Below are 26,788 nucleotides of genomic sequence, written 5' to 3'. Positions count from 1 at the left end.
TCCCTTTCACAGAGCTGCCCCCCAGGGAGATCCCAGCCTGTGCTGTGCTCCTGCATTATGTTTACCAGGTGCAAACCCTTATACTTGTTTGTTGTTAAACTTTAAAAGGTTCTATCTTGTTGCCTTCAAGTTTATGCTGTCTGCTGGTATAATTTCATGTGACATCTGTCTGTACTGCAGTATCTTTAGCCCATTTCTAACAGCTCTTACTCTTACTCATTAGGTAAGATGCCCACTGTGGTCTCTCCAGAACTGTACCGGACCAGGTTTTGTGAAGCTATGGACAAGTATTTCCTGATGGTGCCAGACCATTGGACAGGACTGGGCCTGAATTGCTGAGCTAAAGCCCATATTGGGAAAGCACAAGAGGACAATGACATAGGCCACTCTCTTCCAGCAGTCTGTCCAGCAGCAAGTAAGAGGATTGCAGTTCCATGTCTACACTGACCACGTGCTTTCTGTTGCAGAGTGTGAAATCTGCTTGCACTTTAATCTCCTCTTGGAGGGTAATAAGCAAACCTGCCTCAGTAAGGATCTAAACTGTAAGGTTCCACTGAACAACACTGGTAAGTGACATCCCTGCTGTCAGTAGGGAAGGTGATGTTATCTCCTTGTAAGTACTGGACTGAGATTCTATCCAGATCCTCATGGTGAAGAAGTACACAATCTCTGGAAGTCTTGCACTGCCATAATGGTGTTGAATGTGAGCAGCTCATGTTTCTGTAGTGGATACTTGGTACTGAAAATGTGAAATAAACCGCACAAATGTGGATGGGGGAGAGAAGAATGAAGTTAATTCATGAGTTCTGCTATTGTTGCAGTGGTCTGTAAATGATCTATTTAGGATCCATTACTAATTTTTGCTCTTTATGCTCCTTAGTTTTAATTCTTACTGGGTTCTGTAAACAGTATTTTTTCTTAGGCAGCTCCACATCTATAATGCCCTATGACTCCATCTTTTAAGTTACTGCAGTACAGCTCTGGTTTAGCTGTCATAATTGCATTTTAGCTGAATCCCATAAAAATGGGCTGTTAGTCATCAGTATACTGCAAAACTCAAAATATATCCCTTCATTCCTAAACAGTACTGTGATCTGAATGTTGCTCAAATTCCTGGAAACAGGTAACTAACATACCCTTTAATATAACAAGACATGATTAATTATAGTTATGAAGCAGATTAACCCTTTTTTTAGTAAAGGTAGTAAGTTGCTAGACAAAGTGAAGCATACTGCAACTTTCTTCTTAATGCAACTATCATTCCTGGCAGATCACTTCAAATCCATTTCAGTTCCCCTTTACTTTCAAGCAATGCAATTACCTCATGGTGAAATTTTGCCAGAAGAATGTTTTTCTTGTGTTCATGACATGATTTTTTTTTGGTCACAGAGATGAATGTAGTTGTTTTCTGTAAAAAGGAAAACCTGAACTAACAGGTATCTTGTATGATGCATAAGATGTGCAGAGATCTGTGAATCTCTATAGTATTACAATAAGTGTTTCTTTCCATTTTTTAAAAAATTTACTCATTTTTGTAGGTGATGAGTTTACTTTTTAGTTTCATTATAATACAGGCCAGTAAATAAGAGGAGTTTTAATGAGTTTGAAAGGCAAGTAAACTGTTCTTTGACTTCAGTCTCTGATGGACAAACATCAAATGAACATGGAATCTGGGACAGGATAGCTCTTGGTGATCACTTGCACATTCTAACCAGTTGCTTCTTAACACACTCATCACTGTAACTATGGATTGAAATGTGCATTTTGTTCACTTCTCCAGTGTTCAGTATTTTTTCTGCAGCAGATGGTAGTGGCTGTTCAGGAGTGACCAACAGTGGGCATCACTGGGAAAGGAAAAGGTGAGCAGTGAGACTTGAGCTACTTGCTCTAAAACCAACCAGTGCAGCTCTTGTTTGAGCTGCCAGGAGGCAACATTTGTGTTGGAAGGAGCCTTCACCACCCTATTGTAACACTGTACTAGAGGATGAGCAAAGATGCTGGCCTTGAAGCAGCAGAAAAAAAAGTGTACTGATTTCCTCAGTACAATGTGAGAATAGTTTCTGGGGGTGCAGTGTTGAAGGCTGCAGTGATATGTGCTGTGGAAAGATGACACAGTATTCCTTCCTTCAGTCCAACAGTGCATCAGGTACAGCTGATCACCTCTGGGATGCATCTTGCCTCTTTTGTTGAAATATTCTCCCAAGATGCCTGCCTCTGTGTGTGGCCATGTCTAATGAGGGCAACCAGTCCATCAGCTCAGTGCTACTCCCACTTCTGTGGTCTCTACCTACTGTCTTGGTTCATCAGCGTGAAAGAACCTGCCATGCAGCCTATGTTCTAGTCTCAGCTGAAGTTTAATGTGTTCTCCTCCTTCTCAAAGTTTACAGGTTAAAACTTGACTGTCCTGGCCAGCTAAGGTGACCCAGCAGCAGCTAATTATGTTGTCTCCCACCTTTGTCAGTATGTGGATTGGTGGATGCAGCACGAGTGTGGGCATGTGTGTCATGCCACCTGCACTGGGCTAATGTGGCATGCTGGCCTGGTCTGTCACCAGTAACCCTTATCCTTGTCCTGGGATGTGTGGCTGCTCTGTGCTGCTTGTCAGCCAGAGTCCTGAGCTGTAAGCAGCTTCATCATCATCTAACAGTTGCTAATGCTCCTCTGAATGTGACAGTATGAGGCCCTATGAAGCACTGCAGGAGGGAGAGAATCTTCCACTGTTTTGCAGCCTATGAACAGGGCCAGAGACATGTGAATGGTGACCTTCTTGGGCTGAAGTTACAGCAGCTGGAGAGATTTGTAGGAATGATCTTGAGCTGGTATCAACAGATAATTTCTGGCCAGGATGCGGCTGATAGACTAGTCCTGATTAGACTGGAGTATAGAGTAAACTACTGGTCATGTGTATCACAGTAGCTGCAGTATCAGCTGGAGTTGGGTCATCTTGGATGTCCTGCGATAGAAAGCTGTAAGCATTTCTAGTCCAAATCCCAGCAGCTGAATGGGTCTCCTCAAATATTCCATTTTCAGTATATTTGTCCTGACATTTCAATTACTACCAAGCTTACTTTTCTCAGAAGGAGAGCAGTACTTCATGCAGAGCAAATCTTTGAGAGCTGCTTGGGAGGCCGTGTTCAGTCTGTGTCCTTGTAGAATTCCTAAGGATGAACCCTCTGGTCAGAGCTTATTTCTCTATGACATGGGTTTAGCATTTAAGTAAGTAAATTCCAGTTGCAAATGTGAAGACTGAATTTCTTCAGAGATACGCTGACTCTTCTGTTCTTTGATCTGAGGCCTTGAGACGAATGTCTAAATCTTGTCCAAGTCAGAAGCAATGACTTTGAGTCAACATGTGGACAGCAGAATGCCTTCTAGTGGCCCAGGGATGCATTCTGTCCCCAAAACACACGAGGGACTCTTGCTGGCAGAGCAGTTCTAGTGGGCTCTGGGGAGTTACTTGTGGAGTCTCCCCTGGCAGAATGACCAAAACCAAATGAATCGCTCACTAGCTGGTAGCCAGGCTAGTCATTCTTGAAAGCACTTAATGTACTATAATATATGCATTTATATTCTAACTTGGTTCAGCTGTATTTTATAAAATTGATGTACTAAACTATTTGAGAATAATTGCCTTGACTACTTGGAAAATCAAAATGTAATGTACATAGATACAAATAAAGTGACTAAAGTATACTTGAGCTCATTGCGCCCCATTTTCTTGATCAGAGGCAATGCCACTGCTCACTGTGCAGGGATTGCTGTGCTGGAGAGTGCCAGCTTTGTGTGCAGTGTAAGATGCCTGTCCTGTCTCTGTACCTCACAGCTCATCTCCTCTGATGGAGCAGCACCTGGGGCAGCTCCCCAGGGCAGTGGCAGTAGAATGTGCAGTTTCACAGTTCTATCACACAATTTCACACAGTTCTATCTTCTCTGCAGCTGCTTTTCACCACAGTGCTGTGTGATACAGGGATCCAGTTTTCTCCAGCAGGTGGTGGTGTGCCTTTGCCCAGTTCTGCCACAATGTAGAACACATCCCAAGTATTTCCATAATCTTAAATGAACTGGATCAAGAAAAAAATCCAAGAAGGTCTGAAAATAAATATATTCTCTTGATTATTTTACATTAACCTGGTATATATGAACCTCCTTGCTAAGGCTTAAAATAATTTGTGATTAGTTCTGGGAAGGGGACTTGTTCATTCCCAGAATATAAAACCCTATCTAAAACTTGAGGATTTTACCTCTATTATGTGCAATCACCATTTTTTGCCAGGTGAGTTTGAACTCTTTCATCTGCTGCAGTATGAAACTGTATTAGAATCTGTCCCCCCATTGGGGGTATGAGCAGGGAAGAGATGTGATAGTCAATTCTGGGGCAGTGCTGCTTTCTGTGGTTGTAAAGATGAGTGCTGGGATCGAGGAGCTTCTGGCATGAAGGTGAGAAGCACAAATGCAGCCTTAGTTCAAGAAATAACGATCCAGTGACCAAAGGCAAGATAATAAAGTATGTGAACACAATTACCAAAAAGAGTATTGAATTACAGCTGAAGAGACAGGATGGGAATATAAGAACTTTTCTCCATTGCTTACATAGGATATTTTTCTAATATAGCTTCAGCAAACATGAAGCACCCCAGGTATGAAAAAATGAAGTATCCAGGTATGGACTTCTGTTACTGGCCTAGCTGAGATCTTGTGTCATAAGTACAATAAACTACTTGCCTGGTGAAAGAGTTACCTATCTATGACAGCACAACTAGGGTTGCTTAATGTACACGTATGCACATTTGAACGAGAGAAAGAAAATGTTTTCTTTTACTAATAGGATTATAAATATTATTTTAGAATACATACTATAGGGAGAAAACTATTTTCTGGAAACAGATCAGGGCAGTTATACGAATATCTAGTTGATCTGTAATTAATTCTGACTGAAGTGTATTCTTGTTAATATCTGTTAAGGTAGAAAAAGAATAAGGTAACTACGTGACTCCATAGCAGCCTATAACATGCAAAAATTGTATCTTCTTCATATTAATTTGAACTGCTTTATGGATAAACAATATTCTGCTTTTTGTCTATTAAGCCCTAAAAGGCAGAACATCTTCAGGTTGTATTTTCCATGTCACCTCAGTTGTACAGTAAGAATTATCCAGAACTAATGTGTTTTTACAACAACCCAACCCCTACTTAATTCAGCTCTTGAATGTTTTCTTGAAACTCTTGACATTTAAGTAGTAATTTTCTTACATGAAGTGTTGGCTTCTGCAGCATACACACCAAATTTTAACTAATATGTCTCCTGTGGTCTTAGACAAGAAATAGTCTGCAGAATACAGGTGTCATAGATATTAATTTGGGAAACTTTCTTATTTTTTGCTCAACTAAATCTAATTAATTTCTGTTGGCAGCTAGAGAAGTCTGTTAGACAAGGAGGAGTCTCTTCAGTGTTACAGATAAGTACTTAGTGTCATGCTGATGATTTACCTTTAGCTGTTCATTATCAAAATTGTGGTGGCTTTACATGTATGGGGATATAAAATTAGTGTTGAATTCTAGCACAGAGAGAAGACTAAGGCTGAAAGTATTCCGGATTCGAATTATCACTGTTTTCAGATGCCAAGTTTCAGTGAGTGGAGTAAGTTTTTGTGAATTCCTGTTGAAAACTTTAAACAATAGAGCATTTTAAGTCTTTTTATAAACTGTTAAAGATATTGAATATCCACAATGAATGAAGTGTGACATATGCCCATGAATGGAAAAAGATCAAACCTGCCAGGTTTGGTCAAAACATCATTTTTCCAACTGCAGACCATATAAACCCAGGATGTTGCTTGAAACTTTTGCTATGTTCTCTCTATTCCATTTCTATGCCTTTTAGCAGCAGTAAAAGCTAAATTAATCAAATGTCTTTTAAGAAATTGGTTGTTTTAGGATAAGGCATTAAACAGCCACAGAAATCCTTGTTTTAATTAAAACAAGGTAGGATTCCAGAGATAAATTTAAAAGCCATTAGAATTCCAGTGACAAATAGCAGAGCATAAGGCTTCTGCTATTTATACTTTATATTTTATACCTTCTCCTTCTTGTGTAACTACACATGCATGTAAGAAGGGTAATACATAATAAAACATAAAAGACATGTATGCTGTACAATATGTGGAGTAGTAGATGTGGAATTCTAATGGCAATGCTGATACCTCCATGGTCCTACAGGAGAAAACTGAGGGACTTCATTATTTCAAGATGTTTTTATTCTAGGATAGTGCTGCTTCACTGGTCTTGAACAACCAGTTTAAACCCTTCATTAGTGAAAATTAGATAATGTAACTCTGAATTTGTCCTTAGGGAAGGCTGGAGAGAGAGCTATTTATAAAAAGTTATATTTGTTTATTTGCACAGCTAGAAATAAAGGCAAGATTTTATTACCCGATCTGTTTCCCCCCCAACTTGCTTATTGAAAACTGTCAGAGAGGGCAGCTTGCAAAAAATCCATGGGAACTTGGAAAATCTTAGAAACCTCCATCATCTAGTTTGGAAGATTATTTTCCCCCACCCATACACATCCCTTTGGTCTCTCAGAAATTTAAAAATCTGGATACAAAGAATGTCTTGATACAGAATTGTATCTTCAAAATGAACTTTATTGATATTTAAACTAAATCCTATTCTCCACAGCCTAAATATGTTTCAAAACTTTTCCTAGACCTCATTTTCCAAGAGGAGCATAGGTGGGAACTGCAGTTAAGACTGATATGCAAAACCTGACCAAAACAGTTTGTTTTAACATTTTAATTTTTGATTGTGATTGAGTTTGAAGTTAAATTTGGATGTAGGAAGGTCTACGTTATTAAAAAATAGATGCAATAGTATCTTCATTCTTAGAATAATATGCTGCAAAAATGAAAAATCAATAGAGGCAACCCTGAGAATAGGAGGAAAAAAACCAGTTGAATGTCTCAGCTACTTGTATCTCTTCACCTCTTGCTGCCTTCTTCATGAAATAAGTTACTTGTCAATGAGAATGTATTTACAAATTTGTAATACTCATAATATACTGACCAGTCATGCTAGGTCTAAATACATAGATAGCAAGGAGGAAATTTCATCTGTCAAATGCTAGGAAAAAAACAGTTGTTTGCAGACATTTCATCATCTGCTTTAATTTTTCTTGCCTATGGAGAAGCTCTGAAAAATATTACTGTTTAGAGTAGGAATTCTAGTAAGAAGTATGAGGAGACATTGCAATGTACAGTGTTCATTATTAAATTAAAGAAGGCACTTGCTCTTCTGCTTGCCTGAAGGCTTATATAAAAACAAACAAAAAATAAACCACCTAAAAATATGTCTGCAGGGTAAGGGAAAGTGGTAATGCCAAAAGAGGTTAAATATGTCCACAGAATACATTCATATTTAAAAAGAAAATTATAAAAATTATGATCTAATGACTTAACCAGATCCTTCTATTGCATAATTTCAACTTCGAAAGTTAATACCACATTTGAATTATTTTTTCTTTCTTTCTTAAAAAAAAGAATAAACACAATCCCAAAACCAAACCAAGCAACTAAAGAAGCTCTTCAAAGTTCTGTTCATCCAGGCAGCATCACCACTGCCACAATAGAGTAATCCACTTGAGAGCAAGAGCACTTTAATTCAATAAACATATCCTCCTACCAGCTCTTGATTTTATTTCTTAACCATTGACTAGACAGTAATGCAACCCCAAAGCAGAATAATCATCAGGTACAACTGTTTGTCTTTCAAATAGACAATCCGTCATTATGTTCTGCATTGCAGAGTGCTTTGAGTGCATATTCAGCCACAGGCTGAGTGCCACATTCAAAAAGCATTTGAGAAGAGACAGAAAAAAATATAAGGAACTAGTAAATGGGTAGGCAAAACTGATAAGAGTCCACATTTCTGGTCAACTCCAGTGTTTGGCCAGGAAGAAGGTAGCTGGTATATCAGAAGAGGGACATGCAGAAACATTGCCTCCACCAAAACCAAAATGTTTTCATCTCCCCACAGTTTAACAGAACTCATACAGTTGTGTATGCCTGTGAACTTAAACTTGTTTTCATGTGTCTCATCCTGTCACCAATGTCACTATCCTTATATTTTCCATGTGGTGTCTTCTATCTTCACAGCTTCAGAATATTTTGAATTGTATCTATCTTCAGTACCAGTTAGAGTTCATCCTAGTGACAAGAAAAACAACAATGGCATTTCTCTGAAGCTACAAACAAAAATATGTTTTCATATGATTTTAAAGTTTTCAGTAGCACTAATTTTTCAACTGGACAAACATTTTTTAAGTAGCTGTGTGTTAATATCTTAAGTTTACCCAATCTTGCCTCTGTAATTTGCATTTAATACTATGGATAAAGAACCAATACTAACTTAAGTTAAACAGTTATTATTTACAGCAAGTCTTTTGCAAAGGCTCCACAGTAAGTGTTCTTACCTTACTTCTAGATTTTTTCCTTTTTCCTTTGTTTTCCATTGCTTCTAATTTTTCATTCAAAAGGTCAGCTATACCTTTTGCATCTCTGCTGTCTATGTATTCCCCAAGAACACTTTTCTTAAAAGAAAATAAAAATAGAGCATGTTACACCTATTTTACTGTTCAGACAAAATTCAAAAGGAAAGCAGGGCAGAATACAATGGCCTTGGTAGTTTAATTTATGATTCATGGATATATTTTTGTCTCTGCTCAAACAATGCTAATTTGCATTGTACAAAGAACCACTCTCAGCTGCTGCTTTTCAGAACAACACTAATTTTGTCCTGATCATTAAAGAAAGCTGAAATAGTTACAATTTGCTCACATTTATTGAGGTGAGTGTTTAAGCTAGAAAGCTATTACGAAGTCTGCCACTTTGTAATCTATGTGAAAGTCTTTACCCTTCACCACAGAAAATCTCATGGAATTTGGTGGGATGGTTCAATGAAAGACTTCTAGAACTTCCCTTTAAGTGAACTTCACTTTAAATTAATTAAAAATTCACTTAAAAAAAGGAAAGTAAGTAAAGCCAATTCTCTATCAGATACCATTGAATACTTTTTATTCAGCATTAATACACTTAAAAAGGTCACTATAATATTTCTGAAATGTATTAGTGTTACAAGAATAAAGGCAATTCCCTATAACTAACTGAATACTCTTTTTGTATTTTTAATTTAGAACATTACTTTGTTAGTAAGAAATGTTGATCTGAAAGAGTCCCACTGATAATTGAAATAGTTTGATAAGGTTTTTGAGACAACATAACCATATCTTTTTCATTAATTATCTGTCTTAGAATACATTACATGTCAAAATTGGTCTTTCAATATAATAACATTTAATTATATTTCTCATGAGCCAAAATGAAGTTGTCCATATTTCATTTAGAGAGATACCATCTACTTTTGGGTAGTTGGTGATGGAATTGGTAAAGGTTGAAAAACATTTTGTCACCCAAGGCCTTTGAAATTAATCCCAAATTCTGCTTAAGCCTGCATTTTAATTACTATTAGAATTCTATTTCTATTTAGTTCTATTAATCTGCAGTTTGTTATTATTGCATCACTGTCCTACTATTTTAAGTATTACTGAAACTAATTATTTGGAGACACAGTAATATATAAACAATTCACTTTAATAAGTTATAGAAGTATTCTCTTTAGTTTTAAGGTGAAATGAAATACATTTACTAACAATATCTGGTCACCACTAACAATTTACCTTTGTTCCTTGGTAGGGGTAAAACTTAACAGTAGGATAGGCTCTGATATCAGCAATCTGACAGGTCTGACCATATGCCTGACAGTCTACTTTTCCAGCTTTTACTTTTCCTTTAACAGCCTGAAAAGAAATGTTTGTTAGAAACAAACTACAAGTTTCCATGGGTGAGTATAAGTAAGTAAGTGGAATAAGCCAGCAGTGTAGCTAAAAATAAAAAAAGTGTTGCTCAAATCTTCAAAATATTTCAGAGTAGTTGCTTGCTTGCTTCCCAGACTGTTAGCCATGCCTGTGTATTGTACTTGAATTCAGGGCAAAGCACACCACAGCTCCACAGGCTACTCCATCAAAAGCTGAAATCTGTTCCCAAAAGAAGGTCTCTGTGTCTGTCTGTGCAAGAGACAATGCCCACTGTCTAGTGGGACCCGAAGTATGCATCATTCCATGAGTAGGAGGCTCATGGAAGTATTGTGGTTTTTGGATGACTACTAAGAAATAAAGTGCTGATGAGTAAAACTTTAACCATTGCAATTATAACAAGCATTCAATACATTTAAAAACATACCCTTGCAAGCATCTCAAACTCAGGAGCAAAATTTTGGCAAGGTCCACACCAAGGAGCATAGAAATCAATGACCCAGTGATCTTTCCCATTCAGAACTTTTTCTGTGAAACTCTGAGGGGTGAGGTCTACAGACACCTGTGGTAAGTATCTGTGTAAAGGAAGAGTAACAGTTGTAATACATCCAAAACTTTAAACAATATCCAAATTCCATTTAAGAAAAGCTTCTGAAAGTAAGAACATGAGTAGTCTGGAAATCCCTATTTCACACTTTGTACTATAGGAGAATAACTTCTTAAATGTGGTAAACATAGTAATATGGTCTTCAGGAGATGGGTGGACAGCAAGGAGTATGGTATTTCTCCAAATTTTAAAAGTAGTAAGTGAAAAGATGTAGAAACTTGAACATCTTAAATTAATCAGTACATATACCCAAGTGTTTCTAGTTCTTAATTTACATAGTATTTAAATATGTATTTATCCCATCAAGCAGCTTGTCAACAAAGTTGACTGCAGTAACTTACCCCAATGCCCAGCCTCTGAGTGAATAGGCATCTCTGTGCCATCCATTGTAGCTACTATAAAAACAATAAAGAGAAAACAAAAAGCCAGTTGCACAGTAGTTTGAATTAATCTGGGAAAAAAGCCTTACAAACAACCCACTCCGAAGAGTGGCGATAATCAAAGAATGTAAATGCATATGTTTTAGCATATATTTTTACCCTGCTTTCAAATCTGAATAAATAAAAAGTCTCACAGATAGAATTAAAACCTACAAAATTAAGGACTAGAAGACCAAGACAAGAAAGAGAAGAAATAAAAACTAAGATTCCTTTGCCATTTTAAATTACAGAAATGAAATGGCAAAATAAAAGTAGTAGTTTGAAGTAACAAAGCCAAGGGTATCCAGTACAGTAATATCCTAACAGCCTATTACAATAGCTGTGATAAACCTCTTCTACACAACAGAAGAGGTGTATTTGTCTTGTTTCACATCATAGAATGTTTCCCAGACTGAAGCAATGTACTTACTAATACTGATAAGCTGTGTTTGATTTTTGAGGAAAGAGTCTGATTTCAGGATAGCCCCGAACACTTTCTTGGTGACAGAAAGAATAATATTTTTGGCAATCCACATTGCCTACACTGATTAATCCATTCAACATCTGAAAAAGAAAGAAAGAAGAAAACCTACCATCAAATATGTTAACCAATACTTTTACAGTTTCAGTAATACTTCAGAATTTAAGTCTCAATAACTTAGTTGAGGGAAAAATCTCAACAAAACAGACCAAGATTATCACAAGTCTTTCCTCTTCCCTGTAAACAGATCACTTATATCAGAGCCAGATACCCATGTGCATTCCCTTCATGCACACATTTAGTATAAGCTGCATGCACAGGGCTCACAAGGCACCTACCTTACCTCAAAGGCACCCAGGAGTGGGATTAATTAGTGCAAAGAATGCCCTGTTCCTGTGTGCCCCATCACAGCTCAGTAACTGTGCCAAGCCTGGTGCAGTGCAGATGTGCTGGCAGTGTCACAGTGTGCCTGTGTCCTGAACACACTCTGTTGCCAAGGCCCAAACTACCCAGCATGGGCAGGGAAGCTGGCAATTTCTGAACATGTCCTACAGAGCTACTAACAATTCACAGACTTCCAACAGAATAGTAAATCCTGGCTATAATTCCTAGCAAGTTCTGTCTCAAAGTCACTGGTTTGTTTCCAAAGCCCTTTTATTCCCCCCTCCCCCCCCAAATCTTCTAGTTCAAATTCCTGTAAACACCTCCAGGAATGGTTGTCAGTACAGTGATATTACTTTTGCAAGTGAGAGAACACTATAATGACCTTACACACTTGTAATCAACATGGAAAACTGCACTACAGTATCAGTGTATTGAAGCTTTTAAAAAGCAAAATAAAAACTTTGTATTAGAAACAGTACGAAACTGTCAGGTAGGAATTGCCTGCTTTAGTGGCAGTATTAAGACTCTTGAATTTTCTCAGCTGACAATTCTCTTAAGAATGTGGTTGTCCCATCTCAGCAATTTCCCAGAAGAGGAACAAAAGCAGAAAAGTGTTTGAATGTCATTTACCCTGGCCATTTTCTTCCATTCTGGCATTAAAGCCTGACAAGGTCCACACCACGGAGCGTAGAAGTCCACCATCCAGATCTCCTCTCGTTTTCTTCTCTGGACTAATTCAGCAAACGTCTCTGGTGTTAGGGAGACCACTGAGGGATTCCTAAGATCCTAAATAAAGACAGCCCATGGACATAACTCATTGCACAGCATATTCCCAATCAAGGGCCATCATGTACAAACAGACTGTGCCACATTTTGAGAATGTTCTGTGAAATTTTCTTGCTGTTCTGGCAGGGAAGACTCCACACCACTGAAAGGCATGGAAGCACCAAAAGACATTCCTTCAAGCCAAAAATCATATGCCTAATTTGTTGAGAAAAACTATCAAAAAAGTACACCCAGACTCCAAAAGGGAGGTTTTCTGCCTTTTCTCAATAAAAGGAAAAAAAAAAAAAAGAAATCCAGCTCACCTGGCAGAAACAGGTGTTATGAAACTCAGCCATGCTATTTAAGCTGGAATGCAGAAGAATACATATAGTGCACTGTGGGCCTCTGAATGACAACTGAAAGACTAATCTCCACCTGCATGTGTTCTTGTAGCTGCTTTTTCTGAGCTACCTGGAGAGAAATGTTGCTGCTAAAAGTGAAAAAGAGCCTGTGTATATAGCAGTGAACCTGAATGCTGAAGCCAAGCTGGGTGCCAGAACTCTAGCATCAACAGTGATCAATACTGGTAATTTACAGTTCTGTGAGTTAAGAAAGTTCAAGGACAGATGAAAAATGTGGACAGCAGCAGTCTCATTGACAAAAATGTGAATCCGCCTCCTATATCAAGGTGTGTATGTGAAGCATTTCCACCTTAAAATTTGGAAGTGATGTAATATTAATTCCTTTATCTTCTCCATAAACCAGAAATTATTACTATTATTTTGCAGATTGGAAGGGATCTTTATTTGCTAATGATGTCAAAGAAATTACATGACAGAGCAGGGAAATAAATTCATTAGTTGTCAAGTCTCTGACTGATAGTTGCTGGATCACTTTTCTTGCCGAAAGTTTTTTCACCTTTTATTTTCCTTGTTTAATTAAAAAAAAATTAAAACCTTATCTCCCAACTAAAGAACATATTTGTGTATGAACTGCATAGAACAAGACTGCAACCAACATTATCATTTACATACCTCTATAAACTCCAAGATCTGCTCAGCAGAGTGATGTCCTTCATACTCATGAACATCAGACTGATTGAACACAACTGTTGTTGGGTAAGCTCGAATGTTATGCTGATAAAAAAGACAATAACAAATTGCACAGAATGATTAAAGCTCTTGGACTTGCTTCTAACTGTTACTGGTATTGGTGGCTCAAGCTGCTCATGTGTTCAGTTTGTACAGTACAAGTACTCAGGCTTACATGCAGGTGAGAATCTGACAGCATAACAAATCAGTAGAGAGAAGATGCCAGTTGTATTCAGAGATGGCATCATGTATTCTCAATTTAAAAAACAGCCAGTAATTCTTTTGCCATGCTCCACAAATACAGGGACTAATCCATGGGCCTCCTAAACCTTAGCTTTTAAAGTATTCTCAGTCCTCAGATGGAATGTTTGTACTGTATGAATAACTATTGTTTATCTTTGAACAGTTGAACCCTGTCATTTGAATTCCTCAGTGGGTAAATACATCTAAATAAAACTTGACAAAGTTTGTCCTTTTTTGCTCATTTTCCATGCATTTTCAGACATTAACCCCAGCCCCTAGAATTATTAAATTCTGAGGCTTCTGAAGTCTTCCAGTAACACTATGAAATTAGAATAAAATCTGATCTGTATACTGCATAAATACCATCTGTAGTGGTTATATAGTTCACTTCTTTGAAAAAAATGATTATAGAAGTGCATGTTCAGTTTACTGCCCTTTAGGAAAGTAGTGTTAAAGAGCAAACAGACAGATATTGTTTGCCCATATCCTCCTACCCCCAGTTCAAAGAAAAAAATATTGTTTTAAAGGATTATATCTGTATGTCTTTATTTTTAGTTCCTGTAGCTTACCATGTTGCAAAGGCCTTCATGGACAGTACAGTCCAGTGTTCCAAATTTAAGCTGACCATAAAGATGTTTAGATGCTTTCCTTAGCTCTGGTAACAGAGCTCGACAAGGAGGACACCACTAGAAGACAAAATGCAAGTAAGTGCAATTGCTTTTCCTACAGGTAGCTCTCAGGAGAATATTCGAGATTAATAATCCACTGCTTTGACAAGAGTCTACTAAATACAAAACCAGTTAGGAACTAGAGCTGCCAGGGAATGAGGAATTAGAACACCCTCTCATGATACTGAAGGGCACTTTCAAGCTACTCCTTTGTACCTTGTTACGTAGTTACAGAACAGATTTTAGAAGAAGGACTATGTAGTTATTAAATATTTACCGGTGCAAAGAAATCCACAAGCCATGGTTCCTTATCTTTGTCAGGAAAATTCTGAGGTCCCAGCGTAATGACATGGGAGTTCACACTTTCTTTGGCAAATGCAACAATGTCATATAATATCTTCTTTCCTTCAAAGAACAATGTAGAAAGGAAATTCGATTTTTACCCATGAGAAGTGTAATTAAAAAACTCCTTGAAAGCAATAGAGTCTCTCAGATCCCTTGTATAATCTTTAAACACAGCCTGCTTAAATAAATTTAGCAGGGACTGACTTGCTTTTCCTTAGGAGGACAATGTTAAACTGTCCAAACCTACAGAGGCAGGACATACTGTAGCTGATAGTTGATATGTGGCTAAATATTAAACTGGACAGTTACCTAATATTAGCCAAATAAATGCTTTATCCAAGAGAAAATGTTTTCTGTCAAACAAAATGATGAAGTCTTCTGTGACAGGATTATTGGTCATTTTACCACCTTACTTGTGTTGGAATTAAAAAGTACAATTCTAGATACACTTGACTTGGCAAAGGGATTGACAAGGTAAAAACTTCAAGCAAAATAAATTATATTGATAAATCACAGATATTTAGGTGTAACAAATTCCTGCTCACACAGCTCCAGTGGGCAAAGATCCAGTCTCTTTATAACTTTGTATAAATATTTGTCAGCAGAAATGAACTTGTCTGAGAAACACATTTGATTAACCTGAAATTCTTAAGTTACTGCACAATGACTTACCAAGATTTATTACTGTTCTTAGATTTTAAACTGTTGAACCCCTTCAACATAGCATATAAAAAAGCCTGATTGTTTTGAGGATTATTTTCTCAAAGACTGGAGTGAGATGGCTATTTGTATATGTTCTACATGCCATCTATTTTCTAAATAGTAAACCAAACCATTCAGAAAAAAAACCAAAAACCTCTGTATGCACCGAAGTCCAATGTACTTCTCTTCCACTGTAATCCACACCATTATAAAAATGCTGCATGGATGTGATCCCTCCTTCCCATCTCTGCAGCAATGTAAATTACAGGAAGTATGTAAGGCCTTTCCTTATATACCAATCATTAGATGTGTGGGATCATCTCTCCCCCTTGATAAGTCTAATCTTTTCTAAACAGTGAAAAACTTTCCACTTTTATAACAGCACTGAGGTTCTGACTGAATCCTAGCAGGTTGTTTCTAATACCTCAGAGGCTGAAAAATGAGAACTTCATCTTGCAGAACTGCTTTGTGCCACATACTGGATACAAGCTACACCTGTTCCTGCAAGCTACAGTTTAGCTTCAGGGTCTCTTCTTCTTTAACCAGCATTTCTGATTCCTTTCAGCAATAAACAGTAACATAGTCCCAGCCTTTCCTGAAAGGAAACTGTGATGTTGAAAATGGAAGTAAGTGATAAAAGCCTCAATATCTTGGACAGAAGTTAACAAAGCATGGAATTGGTTTTAGTGCAGTGATACATGAAACCAAATCCAAGTTTGTCAAACTGGCTGCACTGTGTAAGCAGCATGTTAAGCCTCTCTGAAGGGTGTGTCCTACAACGTCCTTTGCTTATCCTACCCAAAGAGGAGCTGTCCTGATCAGCTTCAGAGATGTCATTTGTATGTCATTACGTAAATGATGTTGAAACAGACTGCAAAGATAAAGGACATCCCTCAGCATCTAATGACTGCTTACTCAGGAAAAATAGAAAAAAGAAAACCAAGGGAAATTATACATAGTTTGTGTAAGGCTACATTATGATCAGAGGAAAGGCAGCAAATATTAAAGCTACAAAACTGTTCTTTGGGGAAAAAAGAATGTGGTTTGCCAAAATTTTTGTAATCTCAAAGGGATTAGATCATGAATTAGATTTGCCAAAGTTTCCCTTACCATGATGAATTTCATAATCTCCAGTTCCTTTTCCTTTGAAGACTGCTAAACAAGGCTGATAAACATATAGTTTGTTGCAGATGGTTGGTGAGGAAAGACAGTCGAACTTCCCAACCTATATTTAACAGACAATGCCATTTTAATTAAGTCAGCCTAATTTATATCAATTAATATACTTTGAAAGGGAGTAAAAGTTAGAAAACAAAGGTATAAATATGAAAAACTGATAGCCTTTTTTATAAAAAACAGAGATACTAAGAAAAATTGATGTTCGAGGAACATAATTATGATTGCTTGCCAATTTTTAATTTAAAGGCCAATTCTTTAAGTTTTTATTGGGAATAAAAACTTAAAAGAATTCTCTTTTCCCCCCCTCCAAATATAACAGCAAGGAAGCAAGAAGATACCTAAAATAAATGCAACATTAAAATTCTTTTAGTCAAAGCAACAATTTAAAAAAAATACATACTTTATAGAATAATACAATCTGTAGGCCTTTAGTGCAAAGTTTTAACTTGGTTTCTTTTTATTAAGTAAATAATCAACACAATTGCAGGGTTTTCTGAATAACTAAAGTATAGTTCTACATTTACAAATTTGATGTTGGAATGTTAATTTATAATTATTAACTGAATGGGATCTGCAGCAATGTTTCCAATGACAGAGCAAATTTAAAAGATAACCTCTCTCTACTTCTAAATTATTCAAAACGTACAGGAAATTTAAGTGATCCCTTTAAATAAAAAGCTTTACTGCAGATCTAATATATGATAGTATATCTCTTCCAGTACCAGAGGTGGCATGTGGTGGTTAACAGCTAATAACAATACAAACCATGACTTGATCTTAGAATGTAACCAGCATTTAACATTAGATGAGTGAGCACTCTTACCTGAATATGCTCATCTTTCAGTAGAAATTTAAGTTTCTTAAATTCCTGCACATTTGATTTATCCCCCTCCCCAAACTGGAAGAAAAGCAGCCACCGGTGATGAGCCAGGCGGTCCTTTAAACCACAGGAAAAAACAAACCAACAAAACCAAACAATTAATCCCAACTACACCAAGGTGTAAAATTCTTCAGTGCTTTATAAAGGCAAGTGTCCAGTTATTCATCTCCAAAAGACCTCCACTAAACAAATGCTTTTATGTAGTCCTTCCACTAAACTTCCTTTTACTGCATCATAATCAAGTGGAAAAAATCTGACAGCAAGCTGGCTACAAGCTGCACTCTAATGTTGTTGTTTCTGTGTGGATTTCCTGTTGTAAATTACGATGCTGTGTGCAACTACAAGTGTGGAAAGAGGTTTATTTTTGGCTTTTTCTCCAAGCATGAGTCACTTTTGAGACTTCATTTCAGTTCATAAATAAATTATCATGGATTGACAAGTATTTTCTTTTTCTTTACTAAATTACCAAACAAAACACATTTAAACCAAAATTCCCTATAGTGTAGTTGATTGAAAAAATAACTAGAAAATTGCAGTTGCAGAGTGAGTTGCAATGGCAATTTCTTTGATTTCCTATACTCCTTTAAAATCTCCTCCCCTTTTTTATTTTGCTAAACAACAGAAGTAAATGTAGACAAACAGCATTACATTTTTTTAGGTACAGCTAAAAAGTAATATTCAGTTAAATACTAGGTTGTTATGTAAACAGGATTTGAGAAACATAGAAAATAACAATAAAAATATATTATTTGAAGAAATCTTTGCATATTTTAAAACATTTACCTCTAATGATGCAGCAGAGATGATTTCAAAGTCTGGGAGATGCTGCATTACTTCCTGATATATTTCTCTGGCATCCAAGGAGTTAAGAAACTAGGATGGAAAGTTAACTGTCTTTATTACAAGGAATTACAAACTTCAACCTGATTACTACTCAGTGTCAGGGAACTTATTCTGATTTGTTCCCTTCATTCCAATGGAGAATGCCATTAATATTTTATTTGATCAACTTCTTTTTTATACATGTAATTGTATTTTATACAATTTATAAATTTTACATGTATAATTTTATACATGTAAACATCACTCTCAGAATACTGCTTTTCAGCTCACTTGCCTACCATATTCAGCTCAAGAAATTGTATTTTGTCAAGACAGGGACTAAAGAGTATGAAATTCAAATTTCACACCAAACCCAACAATCAAGTTTACAAGATTTCCAATTTAGTTTTACAGCCTTCTTAACTGCACTGTAGATATTTAGGTTTCCTTAACTTGTAAAATTTTGGAAGTAATATGAATCAGTAACTGAGTTGGTAAGTTAAAAGGTTTAAAGTAGGTAGGTTGCAATTTATTTTCCTCCTTTTAAAAATATAGGTAACAGTAGTGACAATAAAGGAACAAGTCATGCTTCAAACAGAAATGTCTCCCATCAATTAGGGAAGTTAAAACTACCATACAAATGTAGGCTGCAATTTTAGAATAGAACTGAGCAGTAAAATTTGTACTGACAGACACCGTAGGAGTACTTTTATCACACATAGCATTTCTCAAACTTGTAATACCTGGGGCATATTATTTCTGGAATAAAAAAATTAGGGGCACATCAAAGATCATAGAATCATTTAGGGTGGAAAAGACCATTAAGATAATTGAGTCCAAGCTGTAACCAGCTGCCAAGTTCATTACTCTAAACCATGTCCCCAAGTGCAATGTCTACACAATGTCTTTTAATTACCCCAGGGGATACTGACTCAACCACATCCCTCTGGGCAGTTCCAGTGCCTCAAAACCCTTCTGCTGAAGAGAGATTTGCTAATATTCAATCTAAACCTCCCTAGCTCGAGACCATTTCCTCTTGTCCTATCAGTTTTTACTTGGGAGAAGAGACTCCCAGGCTTGCCCATGACAGCTGGGCAGCAGTGTTAGATGCAGCTCTTGGGCCAGCCACAGAGCACTTCCCAGCCCTGACCTCCCAGAGCTGCTCAGGGAGGCTCCTGGGGAGGTGGCCAGGCAGTCACAGGCTGTGTTCACTCTCCCTGCAAACTGGAATCACCTCCAGCGTCACTGCCTGAGCAGACACAGGGATATGAACTCATGCAGAGCATACCAGCTTAGAAGAGAAAAGGAGAAAGCATCTTCTCAGTTGTGTATCATCAGTCTGGAAATGATTTATACATTCCTTTAGCATGGTTATCACTTTGTTTATCTAAATAGATAATGAAAGCAAGTCATACCAAAACACCTCCTTTCTCTTTGTTATTAATGGTGGCTCCAGGTGGAAAGTATGCAGTAGTACTAGATGAGACATCTAAATTATCACAAAGCTCACCCTGGGTGCCACAGTCCATCCAGCCCACATTAACAAGACCTTCCTGTAATTAGGAAAAAACACAACACAAAACAAATCCAAAGAAAAGTATTTTTAAATTTCAGGTGCAGAAATGCTTTTGAAAATCCCAACACAGGCAATTATAAATAATACTTAGAAAATGAAAATAAACAATACTCTAATTTATTACATAATATTAATCCTTATTTTATAAAATTCTTTAAAAAGTTTGTTATTTCAAAAACTACTCAGGCAAAGTATCTAATTCTTCTAAAAGTTAACATGTGCTACCTTGGTTCTACTAAACTCAGTGAGAGTGTTAGTTACAATTTGATGCTTTCACTTTTGTTATTTTGTTTTAAATGTAACAGGTAATGCTTTCAAAATGAAACACTGCTTACCAACATGCCAGCTAGCTTAAGGCGGGTTTGGTAACTCAAGCAATCTGCAAAACAAAAATTTTTTATTTACAAATATAAAATCTCACCTTATTAATTCACTAAATCTACTCTTGCTTAGAATTGCCCCTTTTCTCCCTAAGAACATGGCATGCTTCTTGGCTGTTCATCTAGTATTCCTGAAGTTGTGATATCTAATAATTAGCACTTAATGACTGTACTCTAAGTTAAAAAGCCCCACAAATAATATTCTCTTGCTTCATCAACACAGAATTCTCATTTAAACAATTTTACCATTTTACTATAAATACTAACCTTTAAAATTTGTTAATCACTGAAAAAAATTAATCCAAGTATCTACATAGATTCTTGGAATGATATTTCAACGGAAATATCAATTTTCTGTGATATGAATAATAATTCACTACTATAAATATATGCTTTAATTGTCCATCCACACTTTGAATAGCAGCCTTTGGATACAGACTTTTTTTTAACATAAAAAGACGCATTAACTTCTCCTTAACTGAAACAAAGTTGAAAACATAATAACAAAAGGGCTGTAACTTGAAATCAAACTATTTACAAATGTAAATCCAAGCCTGAACCTCTGGTTATTCAGTTCTCAGAACAAAGGTCTCTTCATAAGGCTGAGAAATCTTTATTTATCAAAGGTGTAGTGCATTTACTTAGCTCCACTAGCTAACCAAGATAACTTTCTCATATATTTTATCCAGTACTGATCCCAAGAAAGCCAGGGACAAACAGCTACCAAAAACTACTCTGATGTGAAACCAGTGGTTAGAGGCAATTACTGTGTGCAAACCTAACTTAGGACTTATTCATCTGAACTTTAATATTGGTGGTTTAAGGGAGAGATACAGCCTTTCTGCTACTCAGCTATCAAGAGAAGCTGGCATGTGCCTCAGTAGTACCTGTCACCTGAGCTGGAAACTGAAGGGAGAAACCTTTTCTGCCACTTCCCCTCCTGATGGGTTACACTCCAGTGCTGCTTTAATGACTCACAGGACATTACAGAAGCACAATAACATAATATTTCCATTAATGTCCCTTTTGTTGAACTACTTTTAACAGAGAGCTTAAATGACCCACAGGCCAAATACTGTGGTGACCTCAGATGCTTTTTAGCAGCAAAAGGGAATATGCTGCTATCATCAGAAGTCCTTTTTTTGGTCACATTATTTAAAAGGTATTTAATATACCTACCCCCATGTTCTGCACAGAAGGTGATCAGCCAACCAACACCAGATGCAAACGAAGTTTCAATAGCATTTACAAAATTTCCTAAGAGGAAACAATTTGCATCAGTTTGCGACTAGTTAAATACGACCATGAAACAAGGTTTTATATTTGTATTAGCAATTTACATGAACTATTTTTATTCTCAAAAAGAAGACTCGACAATAGTTGACAGATTCAATCATACGCATAGTTTCTTCCGTATTTTATACAGTAAAAACAATTTCAAAAACAGCCCCCCAAGCCAACACGTGAACATTACCTGCCCATAACTCAGTGACTGTGCTTGTAACATACTGCATGGCAAAGTTCTTAAGGCTCTCTTTTGACCTGTCTCCATAATATTTCACTGGTTGCTATAGAAAACAAAGAGTAACGTTTATAAAATTAAAGAAGAAAACTAAGGCAGATAACCCCATCCCAAAACCTAGTGTGTTCTTCTAAGAGTACTAAAGCAACTGCAGGATCAGCCCCCACTACCACCCTAACTGTTCTGTCCCTCCCCTATCAGAATGTTTGAAATTTAACCTTAATTTAAATTTTGTAATGTGATTTCTTTCCAAATGTTCCAACATCAGGATAATTTAGTCTCAGAAACACCAGCTCCTAATGATTGTATTTCTATTTAAATAAAAATTGCTTACATCACTCCATTTAGCATTCAACCTCTTAAAACTTATAATTGTCAAAATGTACCCATCTATTTGAGTGCACTTTGTACACCGCCCCAGCAACACGACTTGGCAAGCAGCTATAAAGAGTGACACACATCATGCAGGTAGCATGAAGGGAATCTTGCAGAAGGAATTTCCAAGTTTCTTTAGGTATATGGTCATAGTCTTTAAGACTCAAAACCACAAACCATGTTTTGTACTTGAAAAGTCCTTTACAACACTGTAAGAGAAACTGTTCAAGGAGACTTGTTGCTTTGCTACAGCATCTCTGCTGACAGGAGCTGCCCAATCAGAAGTGATGTTGCACAGAAAAATTATTTAGAAAAACCACTGTAAAAATATATTAGCATTTATTTCAAATTATATATATATATATATATAAATTATATATATTAAAAAATACAGTTTTTGATGTTAACTTTGTAAAATAATTTGACCAAGGTAAAGAAAAAGTTATATTTGTTATTAAAAGAAATAACATACTAAAAAGGAAGATCTTTATTAAAAAATCTCTATGACTGAACAAATATTAAAGAAACACTTCAGATTTCATTCCAAAAACACTTGAAGTCTTAACACTCACCATTCCAGTCTTGAAAACATACAGACTGGGGTAACTGTTAATGCCTTTAATTCGACACAGCATTCTATTATCTCCACAGTTCACAGCTCCAATGCGTATTACTCCATCCAGCTCCTTAGCAAATTCTCTCCACTAAAAAAAAAGTCAAAAAAGAGGCTATTTTGCTAGAAAGAAGTAATGAAAAATGAGCTCATGTTTTATTTCTGGCATTTTGCATTGTTGTCTCTGGTTTCAGCTTCAGTGTAAAAATCTGCTTTATTAAGTCTTATGCTATTAAAACCAATGAATTTTCAGAGTTCATTCACTTGGTTTACATACCGTAGGTGCTAAATCATGGCAGTGGGAGCATCGAGGAGAGTAAAAATTCACAAACCACAGTTCTCCTGAGTTAACAGCAGCATCTAGATGGAGAGAAGAAAGTTTTAAGTAAATCAGCATATCCACAATGTAGTTACATCTAGGATGTACATTTTTGCTATACTGTAGTCCCCAAAAGATGTATTAAGTATTTAATGTCAGGCACAGTAACTCATGCTGCTGTAGGCAAGAGCAGAAAATCCTATTTCAGAAGGTATCAGCACCCTGACTTTCAGCACCTGTTCGATTAATTAAGAAAAAGAAGTACTGTCTGCAGATTATTCTAGCTGAAATGTGTGATAGCGTAAGTCTAGTTACAAAATACAAATTCTAAAAGATTTTTACCCACTAGAATTTTCCATTTCTTTATATTACTTAATGTATTTAGTGAGTCTCATTTTTATGAAGAAATCATGTCTAATGCAATTTAAAAATCCAAGTTAATGTAATTACTAGAAAAGTCAAGGGAAACATAAATCATCTTGCTTATGAATGAAAACAACAGCAACAAAATATACACAAAGAGCAGTTATTTAATTACTTGGCTTTCAGCCTGTCCAATTTTCTTCTAGTGGATTTTGTAACCTTTATTCGCCTATATTAAAATATCCTCACAAAAAAGACAACTAAGGAATATGTAAACCCTGCAAATAGATTAACCAAAGCAAGACTGTGTCCTCAGGGAGACCTCAGGATCATGAGGGTCTGCTATCGGAACAATTTACAAGACTAATTCAGCATGTAGATCCAATCTTGTGCACAGGAAATCATACTCAATATGCAGATGAAAAAAAATCACACAAAATCCCGTAGTTTTACTCTAGCCTCTCTTAGTTACAAACAACTTATTTGCAATTTTAAAAGGAAAAAAGCCTGGACAACATTCTCATTGAAACTGTTATTTTTCCACACCTTGTTCTCTTTAGCTGTGTTTTTAGTATCTGGTATCACCTTCTGGTTTTGAACTACACACAATTGGCTGGGTTTCACAGAAAAGTATTATATTAGAAAAGTTTTATCAAGTGCATATTTATACAAGAGAAACAGCGACCATAAATAAGGAGTAATAAAATTTTAATTAAAATAATTTCCTTTTAAAGACTTCACAAAATAGCTCTAAAACTTAATGTAAGCTGTTTATTGATATTGACCGATTTGCTAGCTAGTGTTTAACAGGAAGCGTTAAGGGGATTTTTTTTGTTGTTTGTTTTCTCATGTGAAGATGATTTTTCAACATGTGTTTGTGAAGATAGGTAAGAAAAGCCTACCAAGAAAAACTCAAGATGTAAAAATTGTACTTTGGGTTGTCATGTTTATTTATATAAAAAACTTACCAAATTCTCCTCTATCCAATGTTATAATTTCAGGATCATCGTCATAAATACCTATTAAAAAAACCCAACAATTGCTTTTATTTTCCCACCTTTAAAACAAACTATCATCTTATGCACAACAGAAGACAGTAGATTTAAGTTGAAAGACTAAGCTGACAAAGAGGTTTTACAAAAATGCTATCCTTGTTTAGTATAATGGACCCGGATTTTAACCTCTTGCTAGCTCACTCATTTTCATGCTACCACATCCACTATCAGAACATTCTTCTGATAATTTAGTAACAAACATGGGGTGAGCAGAGAATTAGTACTACTGCTGTTATAGCAAGACCATTAGGTATTCCTAAACCAGATGTCAGATTAAAATCCAAGAAGCCTCAGCTCTCACTGAGAGCTTTATGTAACATCCAGATGTTCCCACACTTTCTCAGCCTCTGGTTACCTACACATTTAGATGACACAGGTGTTTCCAGCCACAGACTTTTCCACTAACAAAGTGTGTGTGTGAATGCAGCGGAATAAAGTGGGTAAAACAAAGGTGAGGAACACAAAACTAACCAGTCCTACCTAGGGCATCACTACAAAACACTCCACACCACTTCAACTACACAAGAAAGGCAGTGCAGAGTACCAAAAATACTATTAAAGAGCATTATATTATGCTACTACAATTGCAGATCTTTTACAGTACCTAACACGGTGAGATGTCATTTCACCTGAAGTACACAAATATCAAATGTAAATAAATAATGAGAGAAATTAATTTCTACAGGTGACAAGGTACTTTTTATATTACTTTCCATTTATATCTCATGTAATATAGTACATATGCTCATCCATACATATAGATAAAGCTTTACTTTTATATACACATATGAAATATAAAAATAGATGTTCCCTAAATCATTGATGAATAGACATTTCAGGATACTGTTTCTCAATCAAGCACTGAAACTTCAGTTTATCTGTTTATCTGTTAAATCTCTTTATCTGAAGAAATTTTAGGCTAATTTTCATATTTTCCTGTGATACTTGTGCCACTGGTTTATTTAATTTCAATCTGCACAGACATTAATTTCCTAGAGATTAGGACACAATATATCAAACAACACTAGAAAAAAATTGTTGCCAAGGTAGAGGTTCCTTTCAGCTGTTTCCTTCATCCCAATCAAACTATGTTCCTCAGTTCCCTGTTGTAGTTTACTCGTGTTACAGCAGCTCTGAGAATCATTAATTGCAGCCTTTCCCTACATCTACCTAAAATTTGTTGAGACAAACATTAAGTAACTTGTCTCAAGATAATTTTAGGTATTATTCTGTTATTTTTTTTTTCAGTTTCTGCTACCTTTTTATTGATGTCTAATTGCATAAAGGCATATCAAATAGGTTTGACAGTGCAAAAATTTCCTCTCAAAATCCCCCTGAAGAATACTAAACAAAGAAGATCCTCCTGCATTAAAAAGTTAAAAAGAGTCCTGATAAAATATTAACACTGACATTTAAGTGAAAAAAATCTTTGCACTTTAAAAAATAAACAAGAAGTGAGATGACCTATAAAAAGGCAAGCAGCAGGAACAAGATGCTAGGTAAATAGATTGCATCTTTGGATAGCCATTAACAGGGTAAATAAAATATTGGGCCAGCAGAGAGAAAGCAACAGCTACAGAGCAGACAGAAATCTGGAGAGGACACATAAGAAGCATGTGAAAAGCTCTGATATAGATCTGAATATGGCATTTCCTTGTGACTGTTTTAAGCAAATCACAAACATACATCATAACTTACCAAAATCATAGCGATAAAAATGCCAGCTCTCGTAACGACCTCCCTGCTGCTGATCTTCCAGACCCTTCTCTCCATATTTATCATACTTCTTCCGTAGGTCTTCATCTTTAAGGACTTCATATGCTCTATTTATTTTCAAAAAATTTTCATGTGCATTTGGATCATTCTATTTAAGGAAAACTATAATTAGTAATTAATTAATAAAACATATAGTGCATATAATGCTGAGAAAATTATCTTTGGAAATATTTTTATATCCCTGCTAAGGATGTGAGTTGTGATGGAAGCAGACATTGTACTGTGATCTCAAACCAAACTACAGTAAAGTTTTCCTTCCCCAAAGCCAGATCTGTCCTCTTATTTCTTCCATCCTCACTCAAGTACCAACTGAAGTACAAAGTGAACCTTACTGGCTGCAACATTCTCCAGTGAACCC

General features: G+C 36.2%; 2 protein-coding genes across 11 annotated transcripts in view; one reads left to right on the top strand and one right to left on the bottom strand.

Annotated features, from left to right (window-relative positions):
• Positions 1–3,698, top strand: part of PIKFYVE (phosphoinositide kinase, FYVE-type zinc finger containing) — a 63,354-nt gene extending 59,656 nt beyond the window's left edge. For all 8 annotated transcript variants that reach the window (XM_085585172.1, XM_085585169.1, XM_085585168.1 and 5 more), the window contains one exon: positions 224–3,698. In XM_085585172.1, the coding sequence (XP_085441298.1) occupies positions 224–339 (116 nt within the window). In that variant the 3' untranslated portion in view covers positions 340–3,698. The remainder of the gene's footprint in view (positions 1–223) is intronic.
• A 2,925-nt stretch (positions 3,699–6,623) lies between these two features.
• The window catches only part of DNAJC10 (DnaJ heat shock protein family (Hsp40) member C10), a 58,261-nt gene continuing 38,096 nt past the window's right edge, over positions 6,624–26,788 (bottom strand). For all 3 annotated transcript variants that reach the window (XM_021531319.4, XM_021531317.3, XM_021531320.3), the window contains exons 3-23: positions 26,353–26,518; positions 24,568–24,618; positions 23,195–23,277; positions 22,877–23,008; positions 21,882–21,975; positions 21,587–21,664; positions 20,363–20,406; positions 19,867–20,004; positions 18,413–18,502; positions 17,573–17,686; positions 16,681–16,795; positions 14,801–14,928; positions 14,425–14,541; positions 13,556–13,657; positions 12,387–12,542; positions 11,322–11,455; positions 10,814–10,867; positions 10,293–10,440; positions 9,731–9,850; positions 8,468–8,584; positions 6,624–8,201 (exon numbers count right to left, since the gene is read on the bottom strand). In XM_021531319.4, the coding sequence (XP_021386994.2) occupies positions 8,190–8,201; positions 8,468–8,584; positions 9,731–9,850; positions 10,293–10,440; positions 10,814–10,867; positions 11,322–11,455; positions 12,387–12,542; positions 13,556–13,657; positions 14,425–14,541; positions 14,801–14,928; positions 16,681–16,795; positions 17,573–17,686; positions 18,413–18,502; positions 19,867–20,004; positions 20,363–20,406; positions 21,587–21,664; positions 21,882–21,975; positions 22,877–23,008; positions 23,195–23,277; positions 24,568–24,618; positions 26,353–26,518 (2,193 nt within the window). In that variant the 3' untranslated portion in view covers positions 6,624–8,189. The remainder of the gene's footprint in view (positions 8,202–8,467; positions 8,585–9,730; positions 9,851–10,292; positions 10,441–10,813; positions 10,868–11,321; positions 11,456–12,386; positions 12,543–13,555; positions 13,658–14,424; positions 14,542–14,800; positions 14,929–16,680; positions 16,796–17,572; positions 17,687–18,412; positions 18,503–19,866; positions 20,005–20,362; positions 20,407–21,586; positions 21,665–21,881; positions 21,976–22,876; positions 23,009–23,194; positions 23,278–24,567; positions 24,619–26,352; positions 26,519–26,788) is intronic.

Source organism: Lonchura striata, chromosome 7, assembly GCF_050655825.1.
Source record: "Lonchura striata isolate lonStrDom1 chromosome 7, ASM5065582v1, whole genome shotgun sequence".
NCBI classification, from domain to species: domain Eukaryota; kingdom Metazoa; phylum Chordata; class Aves; order Passeriformes; family Estrildidae; genus Lonchura; species Lonchura striata.
Note: the sequence above shows the minus strand (reverse complement) of the source record. Positions and strands in the feature narration are given on the sequence as shown.